The sequence below is a fragment of the Nymphalis io genome, chromosome 3, assembly GCF_905147045.1.
Source record: "Nymphalis io chromosome 3, ilAglIoxx1.1, whole genome shotgun sequence".
Classification (NCBI taxonomy): Eukaryota; Metazoa; Arthropoda; class Insecta; order Lepidoptera; family Nymphalidae; genus Nymphalis; species Nymphalis io.
In genome coordinates, this window is record NC_065890.1 from 5,597,109 (window position 1) to 5,617,931 (window position 20,823).

Below are 20,823 nucleotides of genomic sequence, written 5' to 3' on the forward strand. Positions count from 1 at the left end.
ACCTATTACCAAGCAGATAGAGTATAAAATTCAGTCAAGCTGACTATATTTTAACATATAATATTAATAATAATATCCTGGGACACTATTCATACATGGCCATCTGATCGCAAATTAAGCAGAGCTTGTACTATGGAAACTAGACAACTGATATACTACATGTACTACTTTTCTTTTGTAAATACATACTTACATAGATAATTATATCCAGACATGTTCATGCACACAAATATCTGGGTGGGAATCGAACCCATAACCTTCGGCGTGAAAGGCCGCAAGGAAAAGTATCTACCAACCACGCCAACTGGCTCGTCGAAAAGATCAACTATCGATGTCAACATCAGCCGGCTTACTATGTCTTTTCTATTTGCAACGCTATCTCCCGGACCAATAGGCTTGTTATTTTAATATTTTATTTGTTTTTTTTTTCAATTAAGTTATAAGACCGAGTAGGAAAATCATTAATCATCACGAGAAGAATGCAGGTTTCGAATGTACTTCTAAGACGTTACGTTACGACTATTTACGTCTTATACCAGCTTGGTTTTTCAATAAAAATGTGTCAAGGTGTATGTTCTGGGTTAACTTATTATTGAAGGGCCGTCCAGCAACAGTTATTTAACTTGCATGAATAGTTTATATTTTATTGGGTTAGAAGGTACTTGTATCCTCGTTGTTACGGCGCCTTCCCGTCGTGTCAGATTGCCGTCTCGTTGAATATAGTGCACCTATTTGCAGTCATACGTCTGTTCTATAATAATTAAATCCTAAATAGATCGTAGTTTCCATTGATCATGGTTATAAGAGAGAACGACACAATGTATTTGTAATTGTATTTTTTTATATTATTTGTAATTTGAGGTCTATGCGGTGCTGACCTCACCACCATCATCGTGCCCATTCGGACGTATGTCGATCTATATAAAATGAATTGAAGTCTAATATATCTTCTACACACACATAAGTCTTCATCGTTAGCAAATGTAAGTACACGCTGTGTACTTGATAGCTCTTTTGCATATTAAGTATCTCGACGATGGATGTGCTGGTATTGCTATTGAGATCGGCGTGAAAATTCGTTTAGCGAGAAATTTATCGATCTGATTTATTTTAAGAGATTTCCAACAGACAACTTGTACGTAATGTGTAGACGGCAGAAAAAAGCATGTCCAATATTCAAAATATTTGTTTCTGCTATTAATTTTTAAATATCACTTCAATACTTCTATGAATGTCTGTTTTCTCTATAAGCTATATATTTTTAAAAATAACTTATAAAATAGAATCATGTCTTTTAGGGCAAATATTACAAAATCTAATTGTAAGTGATCTAAGCGCTAGGGACTGGTAGATACTACTAAGGTAGTTAAATAAGGTATTAATTTAACATAATTTGCGAGTATGTCTATACAGAAAACCAACCATTTTATGATGGCTTTCATTTTACTCCAATTAGTGTGATACTGGCATAATTTTATATGATATTAGGTAAGTAAGTGCTAATAATAAGTTAAATATCTTTATTACATATTTTAATGAAACGTATAACTAATTCTATGATACACTATGTGCTTTTATTTATATATATATAAAGCAACCATTTGGGTATATATGATTATAACACATTTATTTTAATCGCAAAGTATAATTCGATGATGTTTCTTTGTATAAGACCAAGAATTATAGTTTTATATAATACTAGCGGCTGCTTGCGACATCACACATGCGCTTATATTGTTACATTCGATCAATAGTGCAGATTAAGAGGTAAGGAAATAAATAACCACGTGACATATTCAGTTGTTTATTATCTATACTGTACTCAAAATTGATCCGAAGATCACATCACATAGTAATTTCATAAATAATATTACAATGTCATGTACTTTCTGTGATTGCTCGCGAATAAAAAAATGTTCACAATATTATCAATACTTTGTTCACTGGACCGGTTTACCTTTAGTAGACTGTACCTACTACATAATAACATACCATTATTTAGATATCGAAGAACTTACAGTGTACTTGATGAGAGATATAATTATAATCAATAATTATTGTGTTGCAGTTCACTTTTTTTTTTTGTTAATATATTTACAGTTTTACATTTTTTTTTTTGTGATTTACAAATAAATTCTTGAATATTTAATTAATTAGGTCTTCATTATTCCATTTGGATTTATAATAACAGTACTTTATAGTTAAAAATATCACAAAATGAAATATATTATGTGTAAGACACACCGCAACATTAAAAATACAACAAAAAGAAAAATATAAAATCCACTAGAAACCTTGGGCCAGAAGAGTCCCTTCTAAAGAGGAAGGATACTTTCGATGTTCAATATTATAACGGCAATTTTATACCATAATAATTATTATCACACTAATTAATTATAAAAGTAATCGATTGTCTTACAATAAATGCGTCAGATCATAAAATTTTGATAATAAAAATTAAAGGTAACAAATAATCAATGAAACGATAAATTTTAACACAAACAAAAAGACAACTTATGTATTTAAGAGTCATATAGTGCCGTATTGATAAAAGCGAACTGTCCTTCAGCCGGCGGCTCGGACGATAATAACAACCAACGCAAACAAAACGCAACCTCTTCCCGACGAGTTTAACTCCACCCTCCGCTTTTCATCTTTTATCGATATGGCATTTCACTTACGATATACGACAATAAATATAACGCACTTACACATTAATCACTTCTTTAATTCCGACGCTAGGAATTATTTCATAATATATACCTAAAAATATAATCACGGCACAAGTATCCCTCCGACTAAATTACTAATGTAGTGTCACTTTATCAGGATTTAGAATCAAATATGTATTATGTATCTTAAATATTTCATTATTAATATATCATTATCAAAATATCCACTAAATGGGAGGAATAAATCAAATTATTAATATTTTTATTCTAACATTAATCGCATGACTGATCAACAAAAAGGATATGGACTAGGAATAATATCAGGCATCGGGCTTCCTCGCCCCGAGAGAGCGGCCGCGCGCGCCGCGACCGGACGGCGCCGGCGGCCACCGCGCGCGCCGGCGCCGGCCGGGCGGGCCCGCGCGGCGCGCCTCCCCTGCCTCTATCCGCATATCACCTCTACATACATACGACGAGATAAATTTGATCAAAAGTTAATACTGTTCATGTCGAAAACAATACAGGGGAGCTATTTCTGTTATCTGGACTAGTTGACGGGTCGATCGGACTCGATCGTCGGTCGCTATTTGTGCTTCGATAGACAGGGATCGATCGGGAAAATAATGATTATCTAGCAAAATCTATCTGGAATAAAAGCCAACGTTCTATCCTATAATTTAGGTAAATAGCATGGAAGTATGCCTTCTTCGTTTTAATATTGTCCGACAACGTTCATTGTATTTCGATTTGTTAGTCCACTATCACTCTACGAGTGTCGTGATCTATTCTAAGTGGGGGTAGGAGGACGCGGCACGGAACGACAACCGAGCGGACGAGGCGCTCCACAACGCGTATTGTGCTCCGGCGTCAAAAGTATCAGTGCCGAAGGAGAGAAGCGGCTACACTATTGGTGTTTCATTATCGATCATCTTAATCTACTCTAGTGTAAAACTTGTCATCTATAAAAACATAATTTTACAACATAATAAAAAAATAACATAATTCTCACAAAAATGCTCACAGTAGGAGTGGGGTGGTGCAACTTTTGACTCCGGCCTCGGCCTTCGGCAGAAGCTGAACATTACCTCGCTTATATACAACAAATCTCACACGACCCGACAGGCGGCCGCGTCGATCTTTACAGGAACTCATATCGTATCTTAAAAAAATAATATACAATAGTAATAAAACATTTGAAACCTCACTAACTACTATTCGACGATCTCGGTACGACCTCGATAAATCATTCAAACGGCTCCGGCGTCTCGAATTCTATTCATATCACAATCGCATGACCGTGCCTGAGAATCATATCCCGCTACTTATGTACACACTCTTTCCCGAAGTCAAACACGAGCGAGCGGCGGAGGCGCGCCGACAACGCGGCTCACCTCCGCCGCTCGCACTAACCGAACTCACTTAATATCATCACCTCCGCCGCGGGAGCGACAGTGCCAGCCGATAGAAACCTGCCTTTCCCGAGTGTGTCAGAGGCGCGATCGATATGGATAACGAGGGGCGCGGGCGACGTGCGGTGTGGGAATGGGTGTGGGGTGAGGGCGTGGGAGGGAGAAGGGCGGCGTGCGGGTGGGGGCATGTTAGGGGGGGCGCAGCGCGGGCGGCAGCTGCACGGGGATGTGGTAATAGCGGCAAGCGGCGCGGCGGCACGTGCCAGCGGCGGCGTCGCGGCACACCACCACGCGGCACCCCACCACCTGCAGCCCGCACCCTGTAGCACCACGTTATATGTTATGAGTACAAGGAATAGAAACCACATCTCCTTCGATCGTCCAAGACGTAGTTCAATGAAATCATTGTGAATAAAATTTGTTGAAATTTTATGTTGTATTATTAAAATACTGTTTACATCAACTACTCTTAGTATTTGGGAGTAAACTATAATTTATTATAAATGTATAATATACATGAATATAATTCATGAGAATATTGATAACAATGAGTACAGAATGGATCAATGAATACTAAGTCGTTTTGTCTAAAACAGCTACAATTATTCTATTTTTCAATTATACAACAACAGGCTAGTGATCAACAGTATTCTCTACACGTCTACTTTGAAAAAGACTATTCTAGTACAAATTATCTATTAGAACTTGTAACGCTCTTTAAACACTAACCTACGTATTAGTGATAGATCATGCAAAAGGAAGGATATCTGCAGGAATTCGGAATATAATATTTACATGCAAGTTTTTACGAAAAATTTAAAAACGTCATATTTTACAATACTGTGGAAATTTTCAATCGGTACAATTAATAAAATTTATTTAGAGATACAGAAAATGAATTACACCATTTATAACACATAATGTAGCAGTATTATATAAGTCGTACCTTCACGAATATGAACGAATCTGCAGGTAGGTCTCGTACATCCTTGTCGATTAAAATCTTGGCACACCGGGAGGGTGTCCAGTAACTGAAAAGTGTAAAAATAATTCATAAGTATTTATTTGTGGTTACGTGTACATTCGAACAGTTTTGCGACAATATTCGTACGAATTGACTACGTCCTTGTAGTATTATGTTTTCAGTTTGTAAAACTAAGTTTAAACAGCCATTTATCAAGGAACTATTTTCGTTAGCTTCATTATTGTAATAATGAGACAATTGCTATGTCAGTAATAGTGTACTTACTATTCTTTAAATTCAATTTTGATGTCATATGAAAGTCCTCTGAAGGCAATTTACTTATATTCCGTTTATCTAATATTGTGCAAAAACTGTTTGAATGACAACAACTAAATCGTCTACTTCATAAACAGTCAAAAATATTTGAAATAATTTAAAGAAGTATATTTGAAAACACTACAATTGTCTGTAGAGTAATATATGTGAAATATCTGACGGTTTATGAATTTTATTTATGTTAATAGTGTTAATGCTAACTCTATCACTTTATGAACATTCATACATCTGACACTGAAAAGTATCCTCATTGCACAGCCGTCTGAAAAAAACGCCGAAGTAGTTTTTGTAATATCAAAGAGCAAAGGTACCGAGATCTACCTATTGATATTTGATATGTAACTATACCATATTGTATTCATATTGACCCTCTAGTGAATTAAACAAATGCGTGTGTAGTTTCTCAATCGCTACGGTATTATTTAAATAACAAAAATAAGACACACGGAAGGCGAAATTGCTCGAAATCAAATCTTGTTGCTGCTTTAATATTACAATAACCTTACAAGATTTGTTGCACAATATGATTGTACCTTCCAAGCATTCTTTGATCAAGTGGCGCGTTGACAGTGTGTCACTTTTATATTGTAGTATCCGTTATCGTAAAGAGCTGTACACAGGTAATACACTACGAGCCCGGAGGCGTTGGCTTGTTGTAAATAAGTTCCGTAACCGTCAGAGTAGTGTTAAAGTACGCTGCACTATGCAAGTAGGTATGAATATATAATATCTAAATGGCATGCAGAACGCTTGAAATATAATCATTATTGCGCAGCCAATCTTATTTAAGCGTGACTATATTTTACAAAAAAGCTAAAGCATGATGCTAGACAATTTGTACCAGGGCGAGGGCGTTCTATAGGTTCTTTAGCGTCCAAAGTGTACCCATAAAAACCAACGGTCGCTATAAAAAAAAAGCTTAAATAGGCTGTGTGGGGATATTTGCGAAATGTGTCTGCGTCGGCTGTGGTGAGTCCATCGCAAGTTCTCAGTAGTGGAACCGAGGACGGTCATGCTGATCGGTAACGATAGGTAGGCATGGTTATATGTAAAAAGACAAATTAAATTTATACCTTTAGCTTACATGACAGTTCTGGACGTGACATGTTAGTGGTAGTACAAACTGCAACATAATGACCATTAGAGAGTGCGGTTACTGTACGACAAACAAAAGAAAACCAAGTATATTAATTACGTCTACGGTGAGTACTTCAAGTAAGCATCAGAGAGGCTTCAACAAGTCTTAAGCGAGGAACTGAAGCCGCAACGGCGAAGCACTTTAAGCATTGAATAAGAAAACTCAAAGTGGTTAATTGGGCCGAGCACAAAGGAAAATATATAAATTGCGTCTTCAGACGGACGCTCATTACGTTGATGTTAAATAACCAAGGGCCTCACTTTGAGTCCTCTTATCTCACCACCTTCATTTCAATTACCAACTACGCATTAAATTACATTTACTTATAAGCAATTAGCTTGATATTAGTGAAAAATAACCCCCTTTTGCAGTTGATAGTTGACTCTGGCGGAGGTGACCTTCTGTCAATGAGTTGACGTTGTTTCGACTTCATCGTAGTCAGGTATACATTTAATTATAGCCAGGTAATTACAAACTAGCAAATACTACATATGTCGCCAACTCATTGGTAGAAAATAAATATCTGGCTTCGTTATGTATTTATTAATAAAATATTACCTTTACTGAAATAACCGCAGTTGTGCAAATTTTATTATATTAATCTCAAATTTTTGTTATATTAATCGCAAATTGAATTAATTGCTTTTATTATTTAATAAGTTTGTATAGGTCCATGTCACCATAAACACGGTGTTTCAGTATAGGCTACAAACAGGAAATCACTTATATTGAGGATATTAAAGTAAGCTGATTATATCTTACCGGGTGTAAGCAAGGCAATACTGTAGAGTGACTTCTTCCACATTTGAAAGCAAGTATGTTTCACTATACAAAAACTAAAAATCATCAAGAGGTAAGTTGTAGCATCAACTGTTCAATACAATATAACTGATACAGTTACAGCACAATGACTAAATGATGGATGTGACGATGACATTCATACGTATGCTCTGCTTCACAAGCTACGCCATCAGTTCAGATGTGTCGTTAATTATTAGCACAGAAAGTTCCAAATACTCTGTGTCTTAATTATTACGAAAAGTTTGGCGGTTATGTAAGGGTAGCTTTCGAATAAAAACACGTTCCCACCGGCCGCCAAGCGATACAGGAAGATTCTTTCAATGTATTTTTGTGTCCTTCGCACAGCGATTGTGTCAGGTCGACACGAAGCTTTACCAAGCGTACCTCGACCTCGTTACAGTGGCCCAAATAACAGGACGGCATGATGTTTAGTTCGCTATCATTAAGCGCTTAGTCTACTTTTAATCACCTAAAGCATAACTAAATGTTACTACAGAAGCGAACTTACGAAGCAAGCTCATAGGAAGTGTTGAATATATTTGCAAATTAAATAGAATTATGTTATCGTTAATTGCGATTTTCGATCAATTAGTTCGATATAATTATAAATTTCTGATTTCATATGGCTTGTATGAATTTCTTGATGTAAAATGTTTTCGACTGACAAAAGTAAAGGTTAAGGCAAAGGAGCAGGTAGAGGTGATATGCGAGTTTGGTTAGAGCGAACACACTTGAGCCCGTGATCGAAAGAGCAGGAGTGCAGAAAAGCCGCCGAAAAACCTACAGGAGTGCTGACTTTACAGTTTCAGGAGTAAATTAGGGTTAATAAGCGACATGCTCAAAAATCGCTCGGGTTTACGGGTGGCGTTCTAGCGTAGCGTTTGCGGGCAAGCGTGCGGCACGCGGCACTCGTTACCTGTCCGCGCTCGTCCGTGTACTCCACATAGGGAGCGTTGGGCGGCGCACAGCCTGTCCGGGTCGAAACAAAAAGCGACAAAAGATTGCAATGCGGACGACAGCCGAAGCGGTCATTCGGAAGGCATGTAACAGAAAGCGTTAAAAATAAATAGAAAGAAGTGCGACTTAAAAGAAAACGCGAGAGCGACGCTCGTCAGCTCCGCAGCTCTAATGATGAACACGCCGGCACACTTAGCACACACAAGGAGCACTAGAATAATGAGTATAATACCTGATGAGCCAAACGTATATAGGGGTAGTGGGTTCTATCCATGCGAAAATTAGAAGGCGGCTGTGTTAGGTGCGGGCTCGCTGCTGCAAGCCGGTAACCACTAGGTACTGGGTCGACACAATGGCCAAAGCGCACCCGTGCGGAGCTCCTCCGAGAACAAGCGTGTACGTAGCGGGAAACGGGATCGACGGACCAAGCGCTTAACTCTCAGTACGACGATACTCACGATAAACGACGATCGACAAGAGGTAATAAAAAACGTACAGTCATGCATTTCAAGCGTTATTATTACCGGGATCGTAGATACGAGAAATATACACGCATAAGATAAAACGGTAAGTGAGTAGATACATAATAGAATAGATATTATAGCGTAAAACTACCTAGACATCCGCGAGACGGAAACCGTTCGCTTCGTCCTTACAATAATACAATACAAATGTGACAACACGCCTAGCGCTAATACCCCGACAGGCCGGGGCCACACTCGATCGCACACGTACGAGTCTCTACGCGGAGACCCCGCGCCCCGCGCCCCTCCGGCCGCGGCCCGCCCGCGCACTCTCTTAGGTCGTCTTCATTTTTTTGTAGGGATTAACCGCGGCAGCCGCAGCCGCAGCCGCCGCGGCCGCCGACGGCGGCGTGGGCGGCGGCATCGCGTACATGTACGGCTGCTGGTAGAAGGCAGGCATGTGCATGGGCGGCCCGGGCCAGCCCGGCCTCATCATCAGTGGAGCGCGCATGAGCCCCGGCATAGCGGCGCGGGCCTTGAATGCTTGCTGCGTGTAGGCTGCAGCCGCATGAGCCATGGCGGACTGCTGCGCAGCGAGCGCGAGAGCGGCTGCATAGTTCTTGTGCGCGACTTCCTTCGCCACGGCGGCGGGATCGGGCGCAGAAGCGTCACCGCTAGGGGCGGGCGGCGACGCGGACTGCACGGGAGCGGACTGTACTTGTTGCGCGGGCGGTGGCGCGGGCTGTGGGGGCGGCGCGGGCTGGGAAACACTCGTGGCACCCGACACCGCCGTAACCGCGGCCGGCGGGGCGGACGAGGCGGGCGCGGGGTACTCACATGACACGGGCACGAATGGCTGCTGAAGCTGCATCAGTTGTTGATACGTAGTCGCCGGCTGATACACGGGAACTCCGGCTTTGTCTGCGGCAGGTCGCTTATACGGCACCACTCCGGGAAAGGCCTGAAATGATAGACGATTAGGTGAATTATTTCTGTCGATGTGTGATCCGATGCTTCTGTTATAGTCGATCTCGCAGCCGTCGTGATACTTACGAAGTTATCGTAATAGAAGGATCCGACGCTTTTCATGTCCATCTGAAAAGAGAAACAAGACGGTTGAGCGGGGTTCTATGGGTTCGAGGTCAGGGGTATGAGGGCGGCGCGGCACGGGCGGGCGGGGGCGTCCAGCCCAGGCCGCGTCGCCCGGGAGGGGCCGCGGGGAGCGTGCGGGCGGGAGCGGGTGGGGGAGGAGAAGCGTGCAAAGCTGGCGGCTGTACCGGTGGCGGCTCGAGCTCGGCGGGCGCCGGACGTTTCTTGCCCGGCTCCGAAGTCGCGCTCGCTGCCGACTGCTGCGATGCGGCGGCCGTCTACGTGAAGCCAAGCGTCGCAGGACGGGACAGAAACAATAACGATGTAATAGATGCACAGAATACACCTAAAGCTTGGCATAAGGTGATATTATGCGATAGATAAAAAAATTAAAAGTGAAGCGTGAGTGCGACGGAAGCGTGACGCGGAACGACACCGCGGCGAACTTAACAGAACAAGCTCTGCGAAACATAAGCGGCGTCGCGGCGAGCGAGACCAAGCGGAAGAAGATAAGCGAGCGCGAGCGAGCGAGGCGAGAGCGTGCAGCCTGGTGGCGTACCGCGCCGCGCGCCTGCGCCTTAAGGTGCGCCTGCAGGTGCAGGGGAGGGTGGAAATAGCGGCAGGGGTCGCGGACGCAGCGGCCCTTGACTGCGTCCATGCACACCGTGACACAGCCGTCGTCGTGGGCGACCACGGGCGGCGGCGGGTGTGCGAAGCGACACTCGGACTCGGCGCGCTTGCACGCGCCGCGCTGGAACTCCCGGCACACCTGCACCACCACACACCAGCCATGTCGCCGCTCGCGCCCCGCGCTCCGGTGGGCGTACGCGCGCCTCTCTACCCGTCTACATCGCACCGAGTGTCTACCGTTCATATGCGAGCCCAATCTACGCGAATCTTTTTGATATTTATTTCAATTTCTTCCGAATCGTGCTTGTAATGAGTATCGATTACTACACGAAGTAATAAAAACAAATTTGAGTCCTTATTTTGATCAAGTTTAGAGGCAAACTAGTATGTCAAATAAAATTTCTACTGATTGTATTTTTGTGAGCTAAGGTACATATGTAAGAGGAGTAAAAATTCACCCGACGCCGCTTTTTTTATTTTAAAGTTATAGTTTTAAGTTATATATAAAAAACGCATCCGTCGCATATCTATCGTTTTTTTTTGTGAAACTAATTACTTTATTGAAGGTTTTGCAATTAAACTGGCACCACTACAATTTAGGCACAAATATATTGTAATAATTTTTACTCAAGGCAAGGAGGCGACAGCTCTGTTTGTGAAATATGATATTCTATATTTTCGGTTCTACCAGTGATATTAACGTATGTGTGTGTTTTTTTGATATTTTAGAGAAAGCGTGGCAATGTTGCCGTTATTGCGCCGACTGTGTAGACCCTTCACCGGGGAGAGAGTGAAGCGAGTGATGCTCGCAAAGCGAACGCGCAGACGTATTGAGCCAGTGCGCCCACGCACCACAGACACACGGGGACAGGTATAGGCTGCATCGCCTTAACTTTGCTTAGGAAACCGACACATTATTATTTACACAACAAAATTAGCTGTCAGGTTTTTTAAATATATTTTTTTTCTGACTTATATTTAATGATCATTTGTGTCGGTCCCCGAAATATGTAGCAACATCAGGAAGCGCTACTCAGGGGTTAAGGATATTCAGAGATTCAAACCGGCAACGTAATGTTCTTACCTCAAGACGGTCAGTGCGCGGCAATTTCTGCTGCAGCACAGGTTGCTGCATGACGCCCAGCGGCGAGGCCGCCGCTGCGGCCGGATCATGCCCAAGCACCGCGGGCACCAACTGAGGCGCATAATACTGGGCATACGTCGACCCTACGCCTGGCACACCCGATAAGTACGGCGACGTTGCCTAAGATAAATACATAAAATTAGTCAAAACTTCGATTGTAGCAAAAACCCAATTTTTTTGTTACTTTAATTGATCCTCTGATATAAATACTAATGAAATCCAAAAAGCCCTAGGTACCTGAATAAAAGCATTAAAAAAATATGCATAAGTAAGTATGGTATTAGTTCAAGTAAATAAAGTTAGCAGATTTAAGCTGTGGCATGCTTTGTTAAAGTATGTAATGTCGAAGAACCAAAAAGCATACGGTCTGTCCAGTAAGCTACCTTCACCGGCCAAAGGATAAGGAGTCCGGTTTGGAAATATTATTTTGTTATTATAAAATGAAAGTGCTAATATTATAAAATATATATATATATATATATATATATATAAACTAAGTAAAAGGTCGTTGGGACAGCATTGAGGGGGGCTAGGCGAATGGTACGATCGGTGCGAAGGGCCGGCAGCGACGTGGCGTCTGTAGTCTGGTTACCTGCGGAGCGAGCAGGGCGAGACTGATCGGATCCAGCGCGGCGAGGTGGCTCGCAGCCGCTCCCGCTCCGCTCACGCCGCCCACCTCAACACAAAACATCACAACACGCTACTTATCGTGCGAGGAACAGCCCGCGCCCGTCCTTCGCCCCTCGACGTCACTCCGCGCACTAGTTCAACCAGCTTTTCTAATCAAGCGCAGCCGTTGCATATGAACGAACTAAAAGCTCCTGAAGGAGAACATAGAGGCGGTGGTGCGAGGAGAGACTCCGAGGAGATCGGGCCGTAACGTTAGCAATAGTGTGAATAGTGAGGGAATATATTTCAGTGATTTAATTTGCATTACCGCTTATACCCAGTTCATACAAATGTGAGTAAGTTTGGAGAATAGACATGCTACTTAAGGAACGAATAAAATTATACAATACAAACATGCTTAAGCGGTAAAGAGCGATCGGCCATCGGCAAAATATTTAAATTGTTCCTGTCAGTAAATATATTTATAAATACCCTTAATAGGAAATCATATAAATACATCTACATAAATGTTAACACTACTAAACTGAGAGCAAAACTTTAAATTGAAGCCCAGAACTCCAAGAGAAACTGTTCTTCTTGTAAGAAGGTAAATAACTATTAACATTTAACAAATACTGAGCCGCATCTAATGAATTTTCCTTACAAAATGAGTTTATGTCAATTGAAGTATTGACTAAATTTTTGTACACATTATTTATAACAGTTACTAACAAAATACGGTTAAGGAACAATTTAAATGCTTATATCTACGTGTAAATCAATACTCGAAAATTAAACAGCAAGTTACACCGAAAGCTGCGTGTTGCGTGCACAATGTGCCTACTTACTTCTCGAGGGCCGATCACTCGTAGCATTCATTTAGTGTTAGCATATGTAAAATTAATTTAACTCACCACGGTTGGAACTTGGCCAGGGAGCACCTGGCCTGGCGTCAATCCCATCTGCTGCATTAAGGCGTTCTTTAGTGCTAGGTGATTCCGACCGTTAATGAGAAGCTGATCTTTAAGATGCTGCGGCGGGTGGAAATACTTGCAGGGTGGCTTCTCGCGGTTACACCGGCCCTGAAAATTATAGGAATTTATATTACACATTTGATTCAAGGCAATTTCCTTCAAACAAATCACCAAGTATTTCAGAATTGTTCATTTGTTATTCTTACGTTATTTAATGTTAATTTCAGCATCCATGAAATACGAGATAATTATTTTCGAAATCTACCGCATTCCTCTATGATGATTTATTTACATTCGCGTAATTAACTGTCGCAGGACGTGACAGGAAGAGCTTCGTCGACGTTTTATCTCTAAACGCCGAGCTCCACGCAATATTTTATTCAGTGGAAAAAAAAACGGGAAAAGAGCTTATCGCCGTTTTAAAGAAAATACTTAAACAAACAAACTTTAACTGAATACCAAAGCAATTTTAGTTAGAAACTCGACTGATAATGTCTATGGTGCGACTTTATTTTTCTTGGTGTTGTATTGTATTACTTTAATATTACGTAATTATACATGTCTAGAAGAAATTGTATGTAGTCAAGTTTATGTATAATGTTATATACGTGGTAAATAAGTGTTGAACTAAAAAATAATAATAAGCAATTAGAAGGAGTACCGAACGAATAATGTATGTATGATGTTCACGCTATATGTTAACTAAAATTTTGGTTACAAATAGCTTTTACTTCTGGGTAGTTCCTTACTCGTACTTTTTTATCAGCTTTTATTAATCAATCAGATGTTTAGTGTGTGTAGATTAAATCTTGTAACTGAAATTTGAAGCATCGTCACACCACACAGTTTCCGTGCCGATGACAATACAAAAGTATATTTAATTTATTTAATTAGGTATTTTCAGTACATGGATAAAATAAAAGCTTGTTTTTTATTTCAATTTAAATCAAACTGAACGCTGAAGAATTTACCGCGCAGTACAAACTAGTTTGCTCAGTTAAGCGTGTGTCCAAGGAAAGTAAAATAAAAGTTTGAAGAAATCAAACATGATTTTCGTTTTGTTGTAGATAGTAAATTCACTATAACTGACTAACTGATAAAATAAATGTATGAAAGCACATTTTGTAATTCAATAATTTTCTAAAACAACCAACAAATAAATAAACAGTTGGATCGAACGTTGACGTATTCCAAATTTCTCAGTTATTAAACTTCGGCGATGCGTGCTACAACTAACTGGTGGAAGCAGTCGGCTGCATTTAGATTAACTTGTTACTGGCAGGCATAATGTTAGTTGGACGGTCCTCTCGCAGTTAAGCTTGGGATAAAGTTATTATTTCCTGTTACGCCGCGCCGTCTACTTAACCAAGTTTCGATTCCTAGCAAGCCGTTTGTGAAACTTGAATGGGTGATCACGCTCCTATCTTAACTACGATAACTCGGTTTGGTCTATCAAACTAGTATTTAATAGAAGGGACGGATTCAACAATTCATTTCTTATATTTGGTGAAAATTTAACTTTTTTTTAATGTTTAATATGTTTTTATTGATTTTTATTAAGTATTAGTATCATAATGCTATAAGGCTTTTTACCTCTTTCTATTGTATAATTATTACACAAGGGTACAACACAGGTGCTATAAAAGTATCTTAATAGAAAATTTAAATGTTTATTAATATAAATTATTCAAAATGTCGGCTTCAATAGTTTGGAATTTGGATGCACGCAGGTGGACTCATCGATTAGTGTGACAGATTCCCGCCGTGACGGATGGCCGCGTCGCCTCAGACGGATGGTCAGCGCTCCAACCCCCGCTACACATTACAATGCATTAATTGCTGCCACTATCTCTGTCTATTAAAATGTTATCGATTTTTCGAAATTTGATAACGTTTGCCTTGATAGCATTATTTTTCTCAGAACAAACCGTTCAAACTATTCTTTACATGACGAAGTTTTGTTTTTATTAAGCTGAAATAATGTATTAAATTAAATAAATACAGCAGCTGTTGATATTTTATCGAAAAAATAACAGTTTATTGTTAAATATTGCAGAAATATATTTTTATATTTGTACAGAAAAGTTAAAATGTTACTGTGAAAACATTTCAGACCTTCTAATCTAGTCAAATTTACAAATAATACAAAAATGTACTGCCAAAATATGGTGGGAATAAGAAGTAATATCTACTTTTGGAATGATATTGGTTATGTCGGCCTAGCATTGAATGTTCAATGGGTACTTGTTGGGGAGAAGGGTGAAGGGTTAACGGTCGCAGGATGGACAATAACCGTCCAAAACTAATAACATTTTTGTGAAAGTAGAGAAGAGAGAAACGAGAATGCCTCCCTTGCCGGATCCTTTATGACACAATGCTCTCTTGCAATAAGGGGTTGGCTAAGTGTCATTTACTCTGCATCAATCCCAATATTTGACAAAAATAGTCTACGAAAAGGTTAAGTGAAGAAATATAAATCATAAACATTCTTCGCTATTATAATAACAAGTTTTTTCGAAAAAAAAAATTTATCGCATTTTCTATATGAACCTAAGAATATTCAGCATAGTGTGTATCGTTGGAAAAATGACATCAATGAAAAATGAACGAAGGCGTTTTTGTCTCGTGGAGTCGAGTAAAGCCGCCGAGTGCTCTTTAAAGCTGTAACGCGTATAACGAACGGTCCTCGAGTGCAGTGTAGTGCAATGCAGTCGCTGCAGTCGGGCAGGCGGCACGCGCCGGCACCTTCGTTACTGCCGGCGAGCCTCACGTCCGTGACTTCGCCGTGCTAGCGACGACCGACTTAATGAGACTAACTAATTAATATGTTAAATGACTGTCGTTCTTCATAAAATAAAAATAATACTTTCTGTAGTTAAGGGTCTAATTAAAATAGTTGCTATTCGTATCCTAAGGAGTATATGTCATTCTAGCTCTTACCCACTCGTTTTAGTTGGATTTAATGTAAATGTAAATTTAGTAATTTAAATTTTCATTAATAATTAAAAAAATATTATTATTTAATGACATAAGATATATATTTACATCTATAATATTTTTTATTAGAAACCGTCAACCTATTTGAGTGAGATTGAGTGCCAAACATACAAAGACAATTTCCCCTTTATAATAATAATAATAATGTCCTCCAGACCGATTTCGGCCACGACGACCAATCTCAAGAGAGATTAGCCAACTACGCAGGAGATATTATAGTGCACAAGTGTGTGAGCAAACACAGGTGCACTCTCTATTCCCTAACTCTCATAATTCGATGGGACGGCAATCCGACACGACCGGAAAGAGTTCAGGCGCAGGACCAACGGTTTTACGTGTTATCCGAGGCACGGGAGTGTCCACACTTCCAACTTCCAGACTCCCGGCTGCTACTGAGAATTTTCTGATAGAAAAACCCAATAATTTTATATTGGCCCGACCTGAAAATTGAACCCAGGACCTCCGCGTCTGCGGCCTTACATCAAGCCACTAGACCAACGAGGCAGTCAAATATTAAATCTTTATAATATTAGTAAGATAAATCGCGTACATACTTTAATATATTAAATAATAATAACAAAAAAGACCCATTCACGATACAACAAATAAACTTGGATTTTCGATTTAACAAATAAATATGCTAGTAATAGTATTCAATAATAGGTTATTAAGTAGAAGCACGTGGTTATCGATTGATCGTACGTAATTGATGATTGGCGACACGCTGGCGAGAAAATATCATCGGCCGTAAGCGCATCGTTGTACAGCGAGCTAGCTTACTATTGGCTGACACGACACGCGCCACTGCAAATCGATACACTAGGAAAACAATGAGCTGACGATTAGATGAATGACACACTCACAGTTAGATTCTAAAGCCCACTTGTACGCACGAAGTGGGTGCCAAAAATGTTCATGATGTCGAACAGGGACGGGAATAGAAACGACCGGTGGCATGTGCCAACTTTTGTACCTGTGTATAAGTGTCCTCCATGTGACACACTAGTGTGCGTTGGTATCCATGGCACGTGGCCACGTGCCTATCCCGCTACATTTTGTCTACATGATATGTTGTGATATTTGTGTGAATATATTTAAGGCGCCAACATAGTTGCATAGTTGAAGATTAAAATTTATAAAGGCTAGGTTTAAAGTAAACAATTTTATAAAATTTAATCAATTATTTACAATAAATGAAGAAGTTTGAACCCGGACGTTAAAAATATTTTTTCAGACGTCAAATGGAGATTAAGGCGAAATAAAATTTTAAAAATTTTGCGGCTACGTAGGGAATTAGGTAAGCAAAGTCAATTCTGGAAGAAAGTAGAATTTGAATTTAAAATGATTTATAGAGGCGCAGGGGAGTGGCTAATGAGCCGTCACGCGAGAGGGGCGCGTGTTTACGCCTCGCGCTCGTGCTACTTTTTTATTTTCAACTCTGGGCGGCGCCAAGCACCACTACGTTCAAATTGCTCACGAGTCACGTAACGCAAATATACGTATCGAGTGTACGAACACACATGAAACAAAATCCTTTTAATTCTTTACAAAAGCTAACCTGCTCCAGTTACAATCCTTATTATATTTGCGAACATTTAAAAACTACAAAGAGAAAAAGCTAGTTCTTTCAGGAGAAATCTTAAATCAAGAATTATTCACTCTGGTGAAGTTCCAAACAAGTTTGCGTCGCGGTGCCGTAGCTTAACGTTAAAATATGCATTCGTGCGCGGAGTTATCTCGGCCACTTTTGCCGTTGCCGCCGGCGGACGGTCAGCCGTTGTTTATCCCGGCTTTAATATTAGTTGCTTACTTTTAAATGTCTGGATACAATACTAGAGTTATACTATGTAGTCGTTACTACTGATGAAACGTTTAATTTATATTTCTTTTAATTCAATTAAAAAAATATATTGTTAAAAATGGTTATTATTTAATATATAAATAGTAATACAAATAATCATGGTTTCTAAGTTAGATGGTAATCATTAAATGCGTTGGGTCAACATGGATGATAGTACAGATGGTGCGAACGGACAGCCGCGGGGCGCGAACAGCGAGATTAATGCAACGGAAGCAGGTACGACCTCTCCAGGTGTTTCATTAAAACGCGCGCGGCGCCTCGACCGGCTCGTACGGCCATTATGAACGCTGTAAGCTCGAGGGCCATTCGCTTTAAGAACGCCGCTACTTTGTAACTGCCTTAATGAATCTTGTTACTTATAGGCTCGCGTAAATTGCCTGGTTTACTAACGCATCCCTGAGCTAAAAAATCAAATCTGTTAAGATTTGGATAGCGACTTTTATAAAGTTAGCACTTTATTTGACGAGCTGGTTGACGTGGTTGGTAGATACTTGCCTTTCGCGCACAGGTCATGGGTTCGATTCCCACCCAGAACAGACATTTGTATGTATAAACATGTCTGTTGTCCTGAGTCTGGGTGTAATTATTTATATAAGTATGTATTTACAAAAGAAAAGTAGTATATGTAGTATATCAGTTGTCTGGTTTTCATAGTACGAGATCTGCTTAGTTTGGGATCAGATGGTCTTGTGTGAATAATGTCCCGGATATTATTTTTATTATTATTATTTACTATAGAAGTTTAATTTGATTGTAGAAATATTAATTGTATCATATTTATATTAATTTTCAATAGGTAATAATTGATTTAGTGACTTAATGAACATAGAGAACATGATGTAAAACGTTGCCAAGTTAGGCGGGTCAACACTACCTAACCCGTTTAGCCACTGCGAGCTGCTGCAGTAATTAGTCTAAGCAGACGAGTACTGTCACGACGTGCTCGCTTGACATACTTCGATTCGCTCGTTTACTTCAGCCATTGACTTGAGTGATATACCTATACACTTCATTATTTAACTGTGACCTATTAAACGACATTTTTTGGTTTTGTGACGATTGTCTACTTTCGTTCTATAAATAACAATAGATTCACGATGAATGAAGATTTCTGGGTCACTTTGGCAACGGTATATGACTTTTGGTATTTAGCGATGTCAGTTGTCAAGGATATTGGTCAGTAGCTTGAAAACACCCCTACAAAGTTTTTGTTCTCGAAACGTATAATGTGTGATTATGCTAAATAATTAATCTAATAATTATTCATGTTTCGATTCTTGTACGAACACGATCAATGGTACCGTGTCGACGAAGATAAAAGGCGATAATTGTGACTCGAACTAACTACAAAATAAAGAGCCTTTAGTAGGTACGATAAGGGAAGTTTAAGGGGAGTTTTCGGGTGCGGGTCGGACCGATAAATTGGGCGGCACTTAATTATGATCTCGGGCGGCATCTTGCAAGCGGCTAATGTCCCAGAGTCGTTTAATGCGCGAACTTGTAGTCTCAGCTCCGGCGGGCGTGATAAATTTCCATCTGCGTCCCGTTCCTGACCCTAGAGGTAACGTCAGCTCCGCGACAGCTCGACACACGCAATCTAATTTGCACACTTCTACACCTACGTATAGTACAGTGTAATGCTCTTACTGCTTGCGCTGAGACGAAGCTACATTATTGGTATATTTGAAACTAAGTTTCAATTGACATAATAGTCTCTTATCGTCAATCTTTGCATTTAAATAAAATTATAAATTTATATCAACTGTATGATTTATATTTTATTTATTTGTCTTTTAAACTATTTTTAAAACAAAAGTGGCTTTTGTAAAAGTGTCTTATTACATTGGCAGTGCAAAATAAACGAATTCCAGTAAGAATACTTCAAAGTCTGCGTTGCACCCGGTGTCGTTCCCACGCTACATCGTATTCCACTCACTAAAATCCGAGAACTTAGTAAACATGTCCGCGTAAATCAACTTTCTTTACACAGTCGAGTTATTAACGAAGTGATTTAAGAAAGAAAACCTCATTGTTATGTTTATGTTTTCTTAAGTCGCTCTCATAATAATTCGATTCGATTCGCATTACTTTTTAATTACCGTGGTTCATTTATTTTCATCAAAATAATGTTACTCTATATAATAAGGACGCGAATAACCAAGTGTGTACCAAGCTTTACAGCCCCCAAGGAATCTTATATGAGATTTTACTTGATTTATAGCTAACATTAAATTATTTGTAATTTTGTTTGCAAAGTCGAAGTGTATATATCGTAAATTTATCGTACCTAATATAGGATGTTGTGTACTATTAAATACATTTAGGTGTGAGACTTTTATTGCTTCATGTTAGGTTAATGTGGGGGGCCCGAAATGCGACAAGGGGCTCTAGGCACGAGCAGTGTCTGACGCTATAGTTATAGGAATACCATACAGGCACTCGTAATTACAGCGGCCAAGACGTTGGCGAGACGTTACGCCGTCCTAACGACTTTTATGGCGTATGTAACATTGCCGGCACATAAAATAAATGTGCCGCCTCCAGCGTCTCGATATAGTACAGTGCTGTCAGATTAATAGCGTCAAAATGTTCTCTCACACGCTATACGACTGCCATTATTCGCAATTTAGACGTATTGATGAGGTAAACACATACAGCGTAATACATATATAATGTGATGTTTTTGCACGAGACAAAACAAAAAATACCAACATAAAATAGATTTTCGTTGTCATTTTGATAAACTTATTTTATTTAACATTAATGGCATTGCGTCTA

At 39.9% G+C, this 20,823-nt stretch overlaps 1 protein-coding gene across 10 annotated transcripts in view; it reads right to left on the reverse strand.

Annotated features, from left to right (window-relative positions):
* Window positions 1-1,788: 1,788 nt before the first annotated feature.
* Window positions 1,789-20,823, reverse strand: part of LOC126781049 (muscleblind-like protein) — a 245,292-nt gene continuing 226,257 nt past the window's right edge. For 4 of the 10 annotated variants that reach the window (XR_007670602.1, XR_007670601.1, XR_007670600.1 and 1 more), the window contains 7 exons: window positions 13,128-13,295; window positions 12,197-12,280; window positions 11,545-11,724; window positions 10,019-10,108; window positions 9,795-9,836; window positions 5,028-9,702; window positions 1,789-4,401 (listed from right to left, as the gene is read on the reverse strand). Coding sequence is in view for 1 of the 10 variants with exons in the window: in XM_050505818.1 (XP_050361775.1) it covers window positions 4,271-4,401; window positions 5,028-5,112; window positions 8,237-8,289; window positions 9,579-9,702; window positions 9,795-9,836; window positions 10,019-10,108; window positions 11,545-11,724; window positions 12,197-12,280; window positions 13,128-13,295 (957 nt within the window). In the remaining 9 variants the exon portion in view is untranslated. The remainder of the gene's footprint in view (window positions 4,402-5,027; window positions 9,703-9,794; window positions 9,837-10,018; window positions 10,109-11,544; window positions 11,725-12,196; window positions 12,281-13,127; window positions 13,296-20,823) is intronic. The other 6 variants (XM_050505818.1, XR_007670607.1, XR_007670608.1 and 3 more) reach the window with 6 other exon arrangements.